Here is a 19,607-nt window from a genome sequence, read left to right on the forward strand (position 1 = left end):
AAATAAATAAATAAAAAATTTAAAAAATAATTTAAAAAAATTAAAACATTTGAGTGGGCAAGCAAGAGTATGAGACACCAGGGCCTCATGCTACTACAGACAAGCTCTAGATACATGTACCACTTTGTGAGTCTGGCTTCACATGGATACCAGGAAAATTGAACTTGAACTGGTAGGCTTTGCAAGCCACTGCCTTTAACTGCTGAACAATCTCCCCAGTCCAGAATAATGTATTTTTTAAAAATCAAGAGTTAGGCCGGACATGGTGGCACACACCTTTAATCCCAGCACTTGGGAGGCAGAGGCAGGAGGATCACTATGAGTTTGAGGCCACCCTGAGACTATATAGTGAATTCCAGGTCAGCCTGGGATAGAGCAAGACCGTACCTTGAAATACCCAATAAATAAATAATTAATCAGAGTTGAGTTTTACCTAAGCAGTATATACAGAAGACTATTAAATGACAGAAAATTGACACTGGGCATGGTGGCACATGCCTTTAATCCCATGACTTTAAGAGGCAAAGGTAGGAGGATCGCTGTTGAGTTCAAGGATACCCTGAGACATAGTGAATTCCAGGTCAGCCTGGGCTAGAATTTTTACCTTGAAAAAATAAAAATTTTTTGACCAGGATTTTCCTTAATCCTTGGATGTGATTTCTTAGTAGCAGTGGTTTGTTTCCTTGAGGCAGGATCTCACTGTAGCCCAGGCTGGCCTCAAAGTGACCTTTCCACCTCAAGCTCCTGAATGCTGGCATTACTGATTGCCATCATGCCAGTTATCCCAACTCATTTCGTTTTATTTGAAACAGGGTCTCAATGGGTATGGTGGCACATGCCTTTAATCCCAGAACTTGGGAGGTAGAGGTAGGAAGATCACTGTAACTTCAAGACCAGCCTGGACTAGACTATGCTTTAAAAAAAAGACAGGCTCTCACGCTATCCCAGGCTGCCATGACACTCATGGTAGTCCTACTTACCTACTTACCTCGGCCTCCTGAAGGCTGTGATCTCAGGCACGAGACATTACGTCTGACTCCCAATTAGGTTGTGTGTGTGTGTATGAATGTACAAGTCACACTCATGTGGAGGTCAGATGCAAACTTTGAGGTGCCTGTGTCCTAGTTTCTTTGAGATAGGGTCTCTTGCCATTGACAGTCGAGGGCCAGACTATCAAATAAGGCGGAATGACAGATGCATGTGCCACTTGGCATGTTTTTTGTTGTTTTCACTGTAACCCAGGCTGACCTGGAATTCACTATATCATTATGCAGTCTCAAACTCAGAGTAATCCTCTGCCTCCCAAACTGGGATTAAAGGTGTGCACAACCATGCCCGGCTTGCATATGGTTTTGTTGTGGGTACTGAGGAGGATCAAAATCAGGTCAACAGGTCTGCAAGAAACATTTTAAGCACTGAGCCATTTCACCTTATAACAATCAGCTAGCTTCACATTGCTGGAACAAACACCCAACCAAAAGCAGTTTTACAGGAGGGAAGGGTTTACTTTAGGTTTATAAATTCTAGGGGAATAACATCAACGGCATAAGAAGCAGGCTTACTACATAGATCCAACCAGACACCATAAAACAGTCAGCAAACACCAAAAGCAGGAACAGAGCTCCAAAAACTGCTCGCCACACACCTTAGGACTGAACTCCAAGATCATACCTCTTCCCCAGTAGGGCTCCACCCACTGGACACTTTAGATTAAAGACAGAGTTTATGGGGCCACACACTTAAGCCACCACACCCTCCAACTCATTAAAATTTTATTTATTTTTTTTTAATTTTTTTTTTTATTTATGTATTTGAGAGCGACAGACACAGAAAGACAGATAGAGGAAGAGAGAGAGAATGGGCGCGCCAGGGCTTCCAGCCTCTGCAAACGAACTCCAGACGCGTGCGCCCCCTTGTGCATCTGGCTAACGTGGGACCTGGGGAACCGAGCCTCGAACCGGGGTCCTTAGGCTTCACAGGCAAGCGCTTAACCGCTAAGCCATCTCTCCAGCCCAAATTTTATTTTTTTTGAGAGGTAACGGGTGCGCCAGGGCCTTCAGCTGCTGCAAACTCCAGATGTGTGCACCCCCTTTGTGCACATGCATTGCACACTTGCATCACTATGAACCTGGCTTAGGTGAGACCTGGAGATTCGAACACAGGCACTTACTTGCCTGTGAAGCCTAAGGACCTCAGTGTGAGGCTCAATTCCCCAGGACCCACATAAGCCAGATGCACAAGGTGGTGCATGCATCTGGAGTTATTTTTCAGTGGCTGGAGGCCCTGGTGTGCCCATTCTCTCTTCTACCTACCTGTCTCTTTCTGTCTGTTGCTCTCAAATAAATAAAAATTAAGAAATTTTTAAAAAATTGTTTTAGCTGGGTGTGGTGTTGCACGCCTTTAATCCCAGCACTCAGGAGGCAGAGGTAGGAGGATCTCCATGAGTTTGAGGCCACCCTGAGATTACATAGTGAATTCCAGGTCAGCCTGAGCTAGAGTGAGACCCTACCTTAAAAAAAAATTATTTGCAGCCTAGATGTCCCTCAACAGATGAGTGGATAATGAAGATGTGGCACATTTATACAATGGAGTTCTACTCAGCGGTAAAGAAAAATGAAGTTATGAAATTTGCAGAAAAATGGATGGATCTGGAAAGTATTATACTAAGTGAGGTAACCCAGGCCCAGAAAGCCAAGCGCCACATGTTCTCTCTCATATGTGGATCCTAGGTACAGATGATTGGGCTTCTGCGTGAGAATGAAAATACTTAGTAGCAGAGGCCAGTAAGTTAAAAAGGAGACATAAAGGGAAGAGAAAGGAAGGGAGGAGGATACTTAATAGGTTGATATTGTATATATGTAAGTACAACGATTGTAATGGGGAGGTAATATGATGGAGAATGGAATTTCAAATGGGAAAGTGTGGGGGTGGGAAGGGAGGATATTACCATGGGATATATTTTATAATAATGGAAAATGTTAATAAAAATTTTAAAAAAATTATTTGCAAGCAGAGAGAGATGGAGGGTGGTGGGGGAGGAGGGGTGGGACACGTGACCTGCTAGGGCCTCTGCCACTAGAAATGAACTCCAGACACTTTCACCACTTTGTGCATCTGGCTTTATGTGGGTACTGGGGAACTGAACCCAAGGCCTTAAGGCTCTGCAGGAATGTGCTTTAATTGAGCCATCTCCACAGCCCTAAATAGTTTCTAAAGCCAGGCACAGGAGTACATGACTCCCAGCACAAAGGGGTAATTGTGAGGTAGAGGCCAATGTGACACTACATAATAAATTCCAGGTCATCCTGGGCTACAGCGAGACCCTACCTCAAAAAGAAATTTTTGTTGTATAACTAGATCTGATTGATTGCCATAATGCTGGGAAATAGATCTGAAGTTTGGAATAGGCATGTAAAAAATTTATAACTTTAATTTCTATTTGTGGCTAAGAGAAAGAGGCTACAAGTGTTTAAGGGATGCACATGTTGGCAAATGACTGTCTTGACTCTATGCAGACAGAGCTGCTAGATCATCTCTCATTCATTCTGATGTTACTTCCTCCACACTGACAAATGATTTGAAAAAGACGTGATGCCATGCTTTGTTGGCTCAAGTACTGACACCAGGGGATGTAGCATGGTGGCATGTTCAGCATGTGAGCCCACAGGCACATTGCCTCCAATTCTTTCTAAGTCCTACTGAAATTTTGAGAATCACTGTTCTAATATGGTTTTACTTTCTCTATAAAACTAACCATCAAGTGTAAAATACCTTTAGTCTGAGCAGTGATAGGCTGAGATAGGAGGATAAAAGTCAGTTTGAGACCAGCCTGGGGCTATAGAGTGAATTCCAGGTCAGCCTGGCCTCCATACCTGGGGGGGTGGGGGGAGGGGAATTCCAACAAATGTTGACTTTTGGTAATAGAGCTCACAGTTAATAATCACAGGACAAAGCAGATAAACAGTTAAGAGCTTTACCTATAGCCTTGATAATAGTATTCTAAAAGCACTCAAAAAGATAAAAAGTGGCATTTTTGTTTTTATGACGCAGGGGTCTTACCTGGAACACACTAGAGCCCTAGGCTGGCCTAGAACTCACTGAGATCCTCCCACATGTTTAAAGGCCTGGATCTTTACTATATAGCCCAAGCTGGTTTCAAATTCAGTATTTCTCCTACATGGCAAGCATATGTCAGCCAGCACACCCAGTCAAAATGGCATTTTTAAATTAACTTATTATTTATTTACTGAAACAGAGAGAGGGATAGATAGAGTGAGAGAATTGGCATGGTGTGCCAGGGCCTCTAGCCACCGTAAACAAAATCCAGACACATGTGCCACCATGTGCATCTGGCTTACATGGGACCTGGAGAATTAAACCTGGGTTCTCAGGCTTCGCAGGCAACTGCCTTATCCTTATCCGCTAAGCATAAATGGCAATTTTTTATTAGAGAGAGAGAGAGAGAAAATGGGAATTGAACCAAGGTCCTTTGACTTTGCAAGCAAGTGCCTTAACCACAAAGCCATCCAGCCCATAAATGGCATTTTTATCAGAACACACATAATCTCCCTACAGGTCATAAAAATCACAGCTGTATATTAAAGGCCTACTATAAGCGAGGAACAACAGTAAGGAGCAGATCTCCACAACTAGGTTGTGGCAAATGAACCGTCAACTTGATCAGATCGAGAATCAAGTAAGACAGTCTCTTGGGAAGGTTTGTGTTTTTTCTTCCCAGGGCAGTAGAAAACTATTGAAGATAGTAATTGATCAGGATGTTCAAAGCCTAATCTTGTCAGCTGCAGTGTCATAAGCCTATAATCCTATAAATTAAGGCTTTTAGCAAGGTAATCTAGGGCTTATCTTCATCTAAGGTGTTAAAAACTGACTTGTTTCAAACCAAGAATCTGTCGACTGGGTGACACTAAAGGACAAAGTAAGACAACCGAAGCTGGGCTGTTGACTTGCCTGTAGTCACATGGTGATAAAAGGCTATATTCATTTACCTGAACTGGGTTTTAGCATGATGCCATGGCACAAAGGGAACGTTGCCATAGTTACTCAGTAAATGGGATTCTTTTACATGCTAAAGAGCACTTTTCAGAATCAAAAATTTCTCTTTGGGATTCTGAATTTGTACCTCAATTCTTTCGAAACCTTTGCCCATCTTGTTTCCCTATATTGAAGCATTTTGGGGGCTGGAGATATATATGGCTCAGCAGTTAAGGTGAAACCAAAGGATACAGGATTGCTTCTCCAGGTTCATGTAAGCCAGGTGCACAAGGTTACGCACACATCTGGAGTTTGTTTCCAGTGGCTAGAGGCCCTGGCGTGCCCATTCTCTCTTACTAATAAATACATCTTTAAAAGCATTTGTATTCTTTTTCTCATTGGTAGAATGTTAACCGAATAGGCATGAAGGTCTGGGTTTAATCCTAACACTTCAGAAAGTCATAGCCATCTTTCTTGTATTTTTAAAAAATATTTTAAATATATTTGAGGCACACCAAGATCTCTAACTACTAAAAACAAACTCTAGAAGCATGCCACCTTATGCATCTGGCTTTACATGGGTACTGGGGAACTGAAATCAGGTCCTTGGGCTTTATAGGCACATGCCTTAGCTGTTGGGCCATCTCTCTCTCCAGCCCTTTCTTTTTTCAGCATATAAATGTAGGGAGACCAGAGGTCTTCCTCAGTTGCTCTACACCTTATTTAAGACATGGCCTCTGCTGAACCTAGAACTTACTGCTACTTTATCCACTGATATATTTATCTCAAGGCCATTTTCTTCCTTTATTTAAAGGAAGAAACTCACCTAGTTTAAAACGTGGATGAGATGAATCTTTATTTAAATATAGAAGATGAAAGGGAAGAAAAAGAGTCCCAGAAAGACAACAGTAACACATTACTGAGGCTGATAAATTGGAACACTGCCTTCTAAAGTTTGATTTCAAAGAAACCATTAACAAATCATTTATCAGTGATTAAAACAATACTTACACGGTAAGAATGTTTTTTACCTAAAATATAGAGGTCATAATGCTGCCACAAAAATACAAAGAAAATACTTTTATTTGTATATCAAATGCTCTAAGGTTAACAGCTGAAGTTAAGACACATAAAGGTTTGAAAAGCTATGTGGTAATCACTGTTGGATTCAACCTGCCCTTGATTATTTTGGAGAGCATTTCTGACATGCTCCCAACTGAATCTCCAAGCATGATGTGTCCAGATGACAAAATTCCATTAGTCCAAATTGTCTTTCTTTTTTTTCTTTTTCTTCTTCTTCTCCGGACTCTGAAAATAACCAATAACAAAGAGTTCTATTGAAACAACAATAATTATAAAAATTTATGACGGCCGGGCATGGTGGCACACACCTTTAATCCTAGCACTTGGGAGGCAGAGGTAGGAAGATCACCATGAGTTCGAGGCCACCCTGAGACTCTGTAGTGAACTCCAGGTCAGCCTGGGCTAGAGTGAGACCCCCACCTCGAAAACCCCCCCCCAAAAAAAAGTCATGAGGTAGGGGGTATAATTCTGTAACATACACAAGGGCCTAGGTTTAATCCCAGCAATTAGGAGGCAGAGGTAGGATGATCGCTGAGTTCAAGGCCACCCTGAGACTACAAAGTGAATTCCAGGTCAGCTTGGGCTAGAGTGAGACCCTATCTTAAAAAAAAAACAAACCAAGAGCCGGAGAGATGGCTTAGCAGTTAAGTGCTTGCCTGTGAAGCCCAAAGACCACAGTTTGAGGCTCATTTCCCTGGGACCCACGTTAGCCAGATGCACAAGGGGAGTGCACACGTCTGGAGTTCGTTTGCAGTGGCTAGAAGCCCTGGTGCGCCTATTCTCTCTGTCTGCTTCCTTCTCTGTCACTCTCAAATAAACAAACAAACAAAATTCAAAATAAAGCAAAAAAAAAAAAAAAATTAGACTGGCATGGTGGCAAACACCTATAATCCCAGCACTCAGGAGGCACAGGTAGGAGGATTGCTATGAATTCAAGGCCACCCTGAGGGCTAAGCAGTGAATTCCAGGTCAGCCAGGGCCACAGCCAAGAGCCTACCTTAAAAAAAAATAAAATGTTATTATTAGCCCTAGAAACTTACTAATAATAAGAAGTAGAAGTAGTATTCTAGGGCTAGAGAAATAGATTCAAATATGAGGAACCACCTCTGGATCCCCAGAACCCATGTGAAGCTGGACATAGTCTATAAAACCAGCACCTCTACAGCGAGATGATAGGCAGAAACAGGAGAATCCCTGGAAACTCCTGGGTATGTAACAGAATGTACACAGCTGTACTGAACAGGTGGAAGGCGAGGACTGACACCTGAGGTTGTCCTCGGCCCTCTACATGTGCAATGTCATGCATGTATCTACACTGTCACACACAGGATGTCTTTAGGCTGGAGGAGATGGTCAGTGGGCTTGTGGACAAGATTAAATTCCCCAGTGTCCATGTAAGGTCAGATGCAAAAAAGAGGCCCATGCAGCTGGAGTACGACTGCAGCAGAAGAAACGCATGTGCATATACATGAAAAACAGTAAAGAGACATACAGGAAGTGCTGTGCTGGTACATGGCTCTTCCTCAGATAATGGCTCTTCTTTAATGTGTTTCTTTTTATCCTTCTTTTTCTTCTTCTTTACAGATGTCTCCTCTTCAACAATTACTACTTTTTCTTCTTCCTCTTCCTCTTCTTCCACTTCTTCAGCTGAGGGGTGAAGTATAAATGTAACAGTTAGCAGTACTGTATCAAACTCCAAAATCATTATGGTCAATACCCAGTATTTATTTTTTATAATTAGAAATACTTTTTAAGAAAAAAAAAAAAAATCAAGGCTGGAGAGATGGCTTAGCGGTTAAGCACTTGCCTATGAAGCCTAAGGACCCCGGTTCAAGGCTCAATTCCTCAGGACCCATGTTAGCCAGATGCACAAAGGGGCACATGTGTCTGGAGTTCCTTTGCAGTGGCTGGAGGCCCTGGTGTGCCCATTCTCTCTCTCTCTCTCTGCCTCTTTGGCTATCACTTTCAAATAAATAAATAAATAAATAGAAAAAAATCATTTATTTATTTATTTGCAAGGAAAGAGAAAAAATTGGAGCACCAGGGCCTCTAACCACTGCAAATAAACCATGTGTATCCGGGAACTGAACCCAGGTTGTTAAGCTTTGCAGACAAGCACTTTACCACTGAGCTATCTCTTCTTTTAGTCCCTACCTTGTCTAATATCACCAACATTACAAATGGCCTAAGTTTAGAATTTTCTAACGATGATGCAGCTCTATGAACATACCAGGTTTAAAACAAAAGGCAGCCAGGCATGGTAGTGCATGCCTTTAATCTCAGAAGTCAGAATGCTAAGGTAGGAAGATCGCTGTAAGTTCAAGGTCACTCTGGGCTAGAGTGAGAACCTACCTTAAGGGAGGAAAAATGCCAATGGATTAATGAGCCCTTTGGTTTTAGAAAAGTCTATATAGTAGAAGGGAGCTTGAGACAGAAGGATCCTAAATTTAGCTAACCTGAATTAACAATAATACATATCATTTAACAAATTTTAAGAAACTGGGCATGGTAGCACACACCTTCCGTCCCAGCACTTGGGAGGCAGAGGCAGGAGGACTGGTGTGAGTTTGAGGCCATCCTGAGACTACATTGTAAATTTCACGTCAGCCTGGAACACAGTGAGGCTCTACCTTGAAAAACTAGAAACAGTGGGCTACAGAGATGGCTTAGTGGTCAAGGTGCTTGCCTGCAGAGCCTAAGAACTCAGATTCAATTCCCCAGAATCCACACCATCTGGAGTTTGTGCTCATCTACTGGAGGCCCTGATGTGCTCATTCTCTCTCTCTCTCTTACAAATTATGAAAGAGAGAGAAAGAAAGAAAAAAATTAAAAAAGAATGAAATATGGCTCATAATGCAGTCTTCAAGATACAAAATGGCCTATATACCCATGACCTCACACTGCCTGGCACTACCTACACAAGACCCACATAATAGGAAGAAAAGATGATGACATCAAAATAAGAGACTAATTGAGGACAGAGAATATGGAGAGTGAAATTGTGAAGGGGAAAGTGAGGGGGCAGAGAATTATGATTGTTTATTGTCTGTAATTATGGAAGTTGTTTAAAAAAAAGGAATGAAAGAACTGCTTTAGAGAATGTGCTCTGCGGCTGGGGTGATGGCACAGGGATTAAAGGTGCTTGCTTGCAAACCTGGTTCAATTTCCCAGTACTCATGTAAAAAAAGTGGCACATGTGTTGGAGTTCTTTTGCAGTGGCTAGAGGCTCTGGCATGCCCATTCCCTTTGCTGTCACTCTCTTCAAGTATTTTTAAACATTTAATTAGGAAACAAAATCACAGAATTAAATAACTTGTTTACATTTTGTTTACTCAAGGATGGAGACTACATTTGTGAATAGCACAGCCTTTTTTCCTCTATGAGATAGTTAACTATGTACCTTTTTGTCCCTTCTGGGCCAAGCTGACCTGAAATTCACTATATACTCTCAGGCTGGTCTCAAACATACATACAAGGATTGTCCTACCTTTGCCTTATTTAATCTGCTGGTATTAAAGATATGTTATCACAGCTTACTTTTGACAAATAAGGATAAACTAACCATTGCTTTTAGGTTTCACTCTATGGCAACAGTAGGAATCACTCCCACAAACTCAGCTGCAATAAATGGGGCATTTGCTTACTATCATCTTCAAGGAAGAGCCTCAAGATACACCAATAAGTATTGGCAGGCCACAGCTCACTGTTCTCCCAGTGCCTTCCATTAACCAAACAATGAAGAAAAACCACTGGTGAATCAATTCTACATTTGTTCTTAGTCACGAAACTAAAACTAAACAACCAATATAGAAACACACTTTTTGTTTCATTCCAAATCCATGAATAGTTCACATGGTAGACAATTAAGTTTCTGTAATGTGGTAATACACTTAATTCTACATATTTTAAAATTTCCTCTGTGAAATTGAATTTACCAAAACCTAAGTCTCCCCAGAACATAGTGGCACATTACAGCACCATTTGTTTTCAGTAAGAGTAATGGTAGGCAATTCTTCAAGCCTTATGATATCTTCAGTTCTAACTCCAGACATATGTGCCACTTTGTGCATCAGCCTTATGTGGGTCCTGGGGAAATCAAACCTAGATCCTTTGGTGTTGCAGGAAAGCATCTTAATGGCTAAACCATCTCTCCATCCCAAGGATTAATATACATAAAATTTTATTTGTTTTGTTTCTTTGTTTCTTGAGGTAGGGTTTCTCTCTGGTCCAGGCTGACCTGGAATTCACTATGTTGTCTCAGGGTGGCCTCAAATTCACTCTTACTACCTCTGCCTCTCAAGTGCTGGCATTAAAGGCATGCACCACCACGCTCAACAACATTAATATAATTTTTAATGTGTCATTATTAAGACAACAAGTGACATTTAAAAATTCAAGCTAGGGTTGGAGAGATGGATTAGGGGTTAAGGTATTTGCCTAAAAACCAAAGGACCCAGGGTCAACTCCCCAGGACCCATGTAAGCTGGGATGCACAAGGTGGCACATGCATCTGGAGTTTGTTGCCAGTCGACAGAGGCCCTAGCATGCCCATTCTTAAAGTAAAAATTCACACTAACCTTTAATTTTAATCTTGGCCTTTTTGGCTTTCTTTTCAGTGGTTTCACCCTCTGTATCTACTTCTTCTATTTTGCGCTTTTTAGAGTAAGTTGGAAGTGTAGAGTCACCAGAAGGATCATAAGTCTTCACTTCACTGAAAGAATAAAAGAAGTTTTAGAAAAGGCTGACAAGTGTCTGTAATTGAAATAATTCTCAAGAAAAGAAAGAGAATATTATTAGATAATACTTACACATTCATACAATGCTGTTTCATTTTAGTGACTTTAGGGTAGTTTACGAAGACTTACAGTTGACAAAAGCTATTATTTTTCAAGAAGGTAACTCATATTCAAGAAGTGAACTACAGGCCAGAAAATGGCTCAGTGGTTAAAGCATATAAAAGATAAAAATTGACCCCCAGCACCTATGTAAGAATTCCATCATCCCAGCACAGGGAGGTAGAGACTGGAGAATCCCAAGGGTAAGCTGACTGGCCGGCTAGCTAGAATAGCCAAATTGGGGAGTTCTGGATTCATATTAAAGACCTTGCCTCAGTAAAATAAAAATAGAGACAATGAGGCAGACACCAGACATCAACCATGGCCTCCACATGCACGCTCACCTGCGCATACACCCATGCATATGAACAGACATGCACACCACACACATGCAAAAAAGAGTGAGCTAAATGAATTCTGATTCAGTAATTCTTGTATTTATTGTACAGGAAATCAACACAATCTTGTTACAACTAACTAGAATGTAAAACTGAATTGACATAATTTTTAGATAATTAACTGAATGAAAAGAAAAAAACAGAATAAAACATTTCAGCCAAGTTTAAGACAGAAGTGTTCATCAAAAGAACCTATGCAGCAGAGCAATACAAGGGGATATACACATGGATTCCGTAGAAGACAAGATGCATGTTTGTTCTAACATAGCAAAAACTACTGAAAACTAACTCCCATAATTGATACTTAAGAGTACATTATGCTTAATACATAATAGTACAGGAATTATTTTTTTAAATAAGCCTTCTCTAAAACAAACTTAAGAAATGTTCTGACTTGTATATGAAAGACTTGTTTATAGTTCACAAATATTTACAATGAAAAAAAATGGGACCGGAGAGGTGGCTCAAAGCAGTCGCTCAAGTGAGAATACTCAAGTGGGAATACTGGAGTTCGATCCCCAGACCTCACATAAAAAGCCAGAAACTGTGGCAGGCTTCCGTAACCCCTGCATGCTGAAGCTGACGGCAAGATGGGAGGCGGAGTATTTCCCAGAAACTCACGGCAAGCTCAGCAGGGAACAAAGGGAGAATTCAGAGTGAGAAACTGCCTCAAACAAGGTGGACCTATGAGGCCCAAGATGAAAATTGTCTGCTGTGGCACATGCATACCCCCACTCACACACAAAATGCAGGCATTTGGCACACAAAACAAAGATCCTTACATGTCACCTAAATATACTGATAGACTTTCAAAGTTATCAAGCGTTGGGGAGATGTTTGAGTGATAAGGGTAGTTGCTGTGTGGGTGTGAAGACCAGAGTTCCACCTACAGCACCCATGTAAAAAGCCAGGCCCATGCCTGTAATCGTAACAGGGAGGCATGTGTGTTAGTGTGTACAGGATTATCACTGGTCAACCAGTCTGAAACATAGAGACTCTCTGTCTCAAGGAAATGGGGCAGAATAGTGACACAGGAGAACACCCAACACCTTTCTCTGGCCTCTATGTGTGCAGAGAGCACATGCATCTGCAAACACATGTCCATACATACACATGCTCACACACTAAACTCAAGTTATTGAACACATGGCCATTATAAAACTTGGAAATATCACAATTTAACTGTTTGAACATATTAAAATATACATTTAGGTATATATTGACATCAAATTACCCACTTACAGATTAAGTTTTTCAACAATTCCTGTACAACTAGCCAGGCATGAGAGCACCTGCCTGTAATTCCAGCAGATGGGAGGCTGAGGAGGATTACTTTGAGTTCCAGGCCAGCCGGATGACACAGACGCCCATGTCTGATCAGAGGTTTTGGGGGAAGTGGGATTAAACTGACAGAAATTTTATATGACTGCTAGAATTTTAGAAGAATCTGTCAGGTTGATGGCCAAGAATATTTTGAAAGATTTGAGTCAGTGTCTCATGTAGATCAGGCTTTCTTCAAACTCACTGTCCTACAATTATCAGCTTACCGTCAAATGCTGTTCTCCATCACTATAGCCTCATTGACATCTAGCACTACCTCAAATGACAACCATAGCACTCCATGCCTACAGACTCTTTTTAAGCTTCTGTCTTCAGATTTGAAAATGAAGTTTCAACCAGGTGTGGCAGCACATGCCTTTAATCCCATCACTTGGCCTAGGTAAGATAACTGTTAGTTCCAGGCCAGCTTGAGACTACACAGTATATTCTAGGTTAGCCTAGGCTAGAGTGAGACCCTATCTCAACCCCCAACCCCAATACGAAAAAAGATACACTGTGAATTAATTCTCAGCAACTTTTCTTTTGTGTGTGTGTGTTTAAGTGGAAGCCAGCCAACAATATGAGGTGTCAACTCAAAAGCACACCATTTAGGTTAGATTGGATGACTAGCAAGCTCTAGGGAGCCACCTTGTCTCTGCCTCCCAGGCACCAGGATTACAAGTGTGTGCACCACTATGCTCAGCATTGAAGGCAGGTACTGGGGATTGACTTCAGGTCCTCGGGCTTGAAAGGTAAGCACTTTATCCACTGGGCTATCTCCTCAGATCCCCACAACATTAACATTTCTCAAACAATATCTACTATACACATGATGAAGCAAACCACTATGAATTAAAGTCATGATGCTGCAAACAGCTGTTCTTTTTCAAAATTATTTGCACATGTGTATGCACATATACACAATTCTTGGCACTGTAAACAAATGCCAGATGCTTACATCATTTCTTGCATCTGGCCATGACTTTCTAGGGAATTGAACCCAGGCCAGCAGGTTTTGCAAACAAGAGCCATTTCTCCAGGCCTCTGGTAAACCTAATCTGATGAAAACATTGTATATTTATACACAAATTTAAAGTTACCAACCAGACATGTAAGCTTAAAGAATTGGGGAATACAGGTGAATGTACAGTAAATAAAAGTTGGCTGTAGTAACATTTAAATAAACAAAAACTTCTTCTCTCAAAATGTACTTTACCTTTTGTGTTCGTACTTTTCTGCTTTTGCTAATGCCTTTCCTGTTCCACTTATTTTTCTTATCTAAGAAGAAAAATGAGCATTAAAAGCACAATTTTCAATCATAAAATCTTTTTAACACATTGTTCAAAGAATCAGTGGGCACGTCTTAATATAATTTGGATAAGTCATGTCTTAATGGCTAACCTAATTCAACACACCAATTCTTGGTAAATATTAAGATACTAGCAGGCACAGAAATATATTTGGAGGGGGCTGACTTAGCAGTTAGGGCGCTTGCCTGCAAAAACCAAAGGATCCCAGTTGTTCGATTCCCCAGGACCCATGAAAGCCAGATGCATGGGGGGGGGGGGAGGAGAGGGGAATCTGGAGTTTGTTTGCAGTGGCTGGAGGCACTGGCGCATCATGCTCTCTTGAAAATAATGGCTTAGCGGTTAAGTGCTTGCCTGTGAAGGACCCCGGTTCTAGGCTCGGTTCCCCAGGACCCACGTTAGCCAGATGCACAAGGGGGCGCACGCGTCTGGAGTTTGTTTGCAGAGGCTGGAAGCCCTGGTGCACCCATTCTCTCTCTCTCCCTCTATCTGTTTTTCACATCTGTCTTTCTCTCTGTGTCTGTCGCTCTCAAATAAATAAATAAATAAAAATTTAAAAAAAAATCTATCTATCTATCTATCTATCTATCTATCTATCTATCTATCTATCTATCTATAATTAGGGCTGGAGAGATGGCTTAGCGGTTAAGTGCTTGCTTGTGAAGCCTAAGGACCCAGTTCAAGGCTCTCTTCTCCAGGACCCACGTCAGCCAGATGCACAAGGGGGCACACACATCTGGAGTTCGTTTGCTGTGGCTAGAAGCCCTGGTGCGCCCAGTCTCCTCTCTCTCTCTCTCTCTCACCCTCAAATAAATAAAAATAAACAACAACAAAAATATACATGTATATATATTGGCCGGGCATGGTGGGCACACCTTTAATTCCACTTGGGAGGCAGAGATAGGAGGATCACCATGAGTTCAAGGCCACCCTGAAACTACATAGTAAATTCCAGGTCAGCCTAAGCTAGAGACCCTACCTAGGAAAATCAAAAAATAAAATAAAAATCTAAATATATATATATGTTCAGTATCTGCTGGGTGTGGTGGTGCATGCATTTAATCCCAGAAATCAGGAGGCAGAGTTAGAGTAGGAAGATCACTGTGTGTTTGTGGCCGGTTTGAGACCTGTGCTAGAGTGAGACCCTACCTTAAAAAAGAAACAAAATATATCAGGCACAATAAAATATATTGTACAATACCAATGCGTATGCAGGATATGATGCTTACCCCTCTGTCTTCCAAAGTTCTCAGTCTGGCCTCTAACTTGGCTCTGTTCTCAACTCCCATTGCAGAACTGGAATCCTCACCAAAGGCATCATAACGGATAGCCAACACAGTTTTAGCTGCCAGCATTCGAGAAATCTAATAACATGAAATCATAAGCAATCACTACATTGCAAGAGATGTACAATCCTTTCAATAACTTATTCATGAGAAAAAAAAAAATTTTCCGGCTATTATGTAAAAGTTCTGATTCATTTCTGACCTCCCTTTCTCTCCTGCTTGGGAATGAATTCATGAGCCCTGTGGAATGCTATGCAAGGGAGCTACCAGGAGGCAACATCTTCAACAATCTAATAAATTCTTTGCTTCATAAATGGCAATAGGATTATGAATGATGTTAAGTCATATATGGTTATTCGAATCATTTTCATATATTATACTTATTTGGATGAAAAAGATCTCATAGCAGTTCTTTTCTAATATTAGGTAGAATTTTATTTATTGGGTTTTTGGGTAGGGTTTCACTCTAGCCCAGGCTGACCTGCAACTCAGTGTAGTTTCAAAGTGGCTTCAAACTCATGGCTATCCTTCTACCACTGCCTAGGATTAAAGTCATGCATCACCCCAGCACGCTTCAGGTCCAATTATTTTCCCAATGTCTTTAGTTTCTACTCGGTGACATCAATTTCATGCTTGAAGTCAGCCATTTGTGGGTCCCTTTTACAAACTAATTTTTTTAAATAAACAAACTAAAGTTGTTTATTAAATCTTTACTTCAGTTAGTGTGCTATGAATCTAGCTAACTTTCACAGAAAGACTGAAAATATGGAACTTACCCTAGTCTCAGTTTCACCCTCCAACAAATAGACATTTACATCTGGTTTAAAAGATTCAAAAAACTTCTTTCAAAATGTTCAGCAGCAAAGTGGGTATGGTGACTGACTCATTCTTATAATCTCAGCATCAGGGCAAGTGGATTGTCTTAAATACAAGTCCAGCCTGGTATACACAGTGAGTTCAAGATATAACCCGGGATTCAGAATGGGACTTTGGCACAAAACACCAATAAAGGAGGCTAGGGAGATGGCTCAGCGGTGAAATTCTTGCAAGCCTACCAACCTGAGTTTAATGTTTCCCAGTACCCACGTAAAGCTGAACACAGTGAAATAAGAGGGCCAGGCATGGTGTTGTATGCCTGTAATTCCAGTATAAGGGAGGCAGAGGCAGGAGGGTTGCTGTGAGTTCCTGGGAGTACATAAGAGAAATGGAAGGTCAGCCTGGGCTAGAGCAAGACCCTACCTCAGACAAACCAAAAAGAAAGTGAAATGTGTCTATAATCCCAATATGCCTACAGCACTGGTAAGAGCCAGGAGAACCAGCAAGCTCATGAGTCAGCTAGACTGGCATACGCAACGGCAAAACAGGAGTCTGTCTCAAAAAGGTAGGAGGATAGTACAATACTCTGAGCTTGTTCCCCAGACCTCCACATGCATACACATGTGCCAACACATGAATGCCCCCATACACCATCTTATAAAAGGTTGAACATAATTCATAAATGTTGTTTCCTTCCAAACAATAGTACTAACAATTTCTTCTTTGCATGTACAAAAGCTTTAAAATTTAAACCATGTAACACCCCAATCAGAAAGAGAAAATACAGAGACAGTAAGAAGATTCAATTTGCACCTCCAAAAAACTGTAACTCACCTTTCCTTTGTTTTTGGGAGATGTCTGGCCCACAAGTGAAGCATGATAAATTAGACCATATTTAGGAGTATCTCGTCTAGATTTAAGGGCTCTAAAGAGTGCTTTTTCAGCTCCAAGAATCTGAACAGTAGAGGCTGCATGCTTGGCCAAATTCAAAAGAGAACCTATGAAAGAAAACATGATAAAATATGTACTTTTTAGAAAAAAAAAAAAAAAGTACTTCCAGGTAGTAGTTAAGAGCCTATGGTCTTGAAATGAAATCCCTGAAAACTAATGGTTCCTGTTATTTCAAGTACAGCAGAGCTGTGCCACAAAAGTCTATAGCATAAACTCAAGGCTAAGCTTATTAGGGCAATGTTACCTATTTGCATGAAATGGTATTACTACTTTATACTCAGTAGCATGGTCTCAAGAGTGACAAACATTAACCACAATGTCTCCAGTAATATTGCAACTTAAAAATTCTATTCAAGGGATGGAGCGATGGCTTAGCAGTGTAGTGTGCTTGCTGTTCTACTCTCCAGATCCCAGGGAAGCCAGACGTAAAATGAGATGCAACATGCTCAAGTTGGTACATGTGTCTGGAGTTTGACTGCAATGGCTGGAGGTCCTGTTGCATCAACATTTTCATAGAAACACATTCAGGCAAGCTCGCGCGCACGCGCACACACACACACATAAAAATTCTATTCAAACTATGGTCTAAGATGATGTCAGTATTATGAAAATACTAAATAGTTTTATCCTTCTGACAATGGACCACAAGTTTCTCAGAAGAGGTAGTGACTTAAGATGCCTTCATTGTCCAAAAGGAAATCAGGCAAAGCAATAAAAATCATCATTGAACACATGGTCCATTGTCTTTAGCAATTGGTTTAAAGACTGAAAAAAACAGAAAACAAATTGAAAACTCTCACCTGCATGAGCAATGAGCCGTGCTCCTACTAATTCTCCAACCATGACTGTGACATTAGGTGCAATGGCCATCATTCGATTTTGTAGATATTCATATAACTGTGTTCTATATTCGGAGATTTCAATCACCTAATGAGGAACAAAAATGAGGAAGCCCTGCTCCCTTAATGTTTGTGGTTAATTCACCAGACAATAATACTAATAATATAAGTTATATCATTTTAGTATATCTTCCCCCCTCTGAAGACACACACACAGATGGCATCAGATGAGGTAGTGACTGAGCACCCTCACTGAGTGGTCAGGTGAACAACAAAAGTAAACATCATCATTGCCGTTGGGAAATTACTACACACCTGGAAAGCCCTCAACTATACCCTATGGATAGGATGTACCTGGGTACACAGATGTAGAATGTTGCAAATATCTTCTTCAGAAACTTCTGTTCCCATAGATATCTCGGCAGCTGCTTTGACTTCTGCTTCCACTTCCTCTGGTAGAAATTCAGAAAGTGTGGCAGAGGCATAGTTCTTCCTATCGCCTATGGAATGTTTGCAGAGGATGAGGGATAATCATTCTTCAATAAATTATATAAAATCCACCAAAAAGTCAAAAGAAATAATGATAAGCCAATGAAAAGGGTGCCTAAACAAAAAAAAAAGTGAACAAGTTTGACCTACAAGTATTCCTTATTTAAAGGCTCGATTTTGATTCTAAAGATAGAATGTTTCCCCACCATTTTCCTCCAAAATACCTGGAGGCTAAGCCCTGGGGGTGTAAAGCCTGCTGGTGTCTGGCTAAATGCATATATTATGTTCACAAACTAGCTAGTGAGCCCTTGTCTTAATGGTCATAGCATATAGCATGGGTCCACTGTGGAAGAGGTCAAAGAGACAATATAAGAGCCAAAGAAGGGTAGGACTACTTCTTTTTTTTTGTTTGTTTGTTTTTTTTTCGAGGTAGGGTCTCACTCTGGTCCAGGCTGACCTGGAATTCACTCTGTAGTCTCAGGATGGCCTTGAACTCATGGCGATCCTCCTACCTCTGCCTCCCGAGTGCTGGGATTAAAGGCATGCGCCACCACGCCCGGCTGAACTACTTCTTACAATGCACTCTGCCAGACACAAAATAGCCTGGATAGCCATGACCATATAGTGCCTGGTACTACCTACACAAGACCATCACAATAGGAGGAAAAGATGACATCAAAGTAAGAGACTGAAAGGGGGAAGGGATAAGATGGAGAGTTTGATGGTGAAGGAGAAAGGCAGAGAAAGGGAATTAACATGGTTTACTGTCTTTATGGAAGCTGACAAAATAAAACTTAGAAAAAAAGGTAAACATAGGGAGGAGGCTGGAGAGATGGCTTAGCAGTTAAGTGGCTTGCCTGCATAGTCTAACAACCTGAGTTTGATTCCCCAGTGTCCATGTAACACCAGATTGCTCAAGGTAGTGCATGCATCTGGAGTTTGTTTACAGTGGATGGAGGCCCTGTTACACTCACTGTCTCTCTCTGCTATTTCTCCTATCTTTCTCTGTTTGCAAATATATAAATTAAAGTGAGAGAGAGATAAACATAGGGTTAGGATAATGACTTAACATTGAAAGACTTGCTTACAAAGAGAGACATAATAAGTGGCATCAGTGTCCGGTGTCTGCAATGGAAACAGGCCCTTTTTGTGTGCACATATACATACAGAAACCCAAACAAGCATTTTGTTTTACAAGGTAGGATCATGCTCTAGCCCAGGCTGACCTCCAATTCAGTGATCCTCCTACCTCAGCCTCATGAGTACAGAAATGAAAGACTGTACCACACCC

General features: G+C 41.1%; 1 protein-coding gene and 2 non-coding genes across 5 annotated transcripts in view; all 3 read right to left on the reverse strand.

Moving 5' to 3' along the window:
- Positions 1-6,057: 6,057 nt before the first annotated feature.
- Positions 6,058-19,607, reverse strand: part of Nop58 (NOP58 ribonucleoprotein) — a 34,879-nt gene continuing 21,329 nt past the window's right edge. For all 3 annotated transcript variants that reach the window (XM_045148060.1, XM_045148061.1, XM_045148063.1), the window contains 8 exons: positions 18,182-18,327; positions 17,789-17,915; positions 16,872-17,035; positions 15,165-15,299; positions 13,845-13,906; positions 10,653-10,786; positions 7,568-7,722; positions 6,058-6,300 (listed from right to left, as the gene is read on the reverse strand). In XM_045148060.1, coding sequence (XP_045003995.1) covers positions 6,250-6,300; positions 7,568-7,722; positions 10,653-10,786; positions 13,845-13,906; positions 15,165-15,299; positions 16,872-17,035; positions 17,789-17,915; positions 18,182-18,327 — 974 coding nt within the window. In that variant the 3' untranslated portion in view covers positions 6,058-6,249. The remainder of the gene's footprint in view (positions 6,301-7,567; positions 7,723-10,652; positions 10,787-13,844; positions 13,907-15,164; positions 15,300-16,871; positions 17,036-17,788; positions 17,916-18,181; positions 18,328-19,607) is intronic.
- Positions 17,637-17,720, reverse strand: LOC123460549. The gene has a single exon (XR_006637088.1). It is a non-coding gene; the product is annotated as a small nucleolar RNA SNORD11 (small nucleolar RNA).
- LOC123460550 lies at positions 18,043-18,126 on the reverse strand. Its single transcript, XR_006637089.1, has one exon. It is a non-coding gene; the product is annotated as a small nucleolar RNA SNORD11B (small nucleolar RNA).

Source organism: Jaculus jaculus, chromosome 4 (assembly GCF_020740685.1).
Source record: "Jaculus jaculus isolate mJacJac1 chromosome 4, mJacJac1.mat.Y.cur, whole genome shotgun sequence".
Lineage (NCBI taxonomy): Eukaryota > Metazoa > Chordata > Mammalia > Rodentia > Dipodidae > Jaculus > Jaculus jaculus.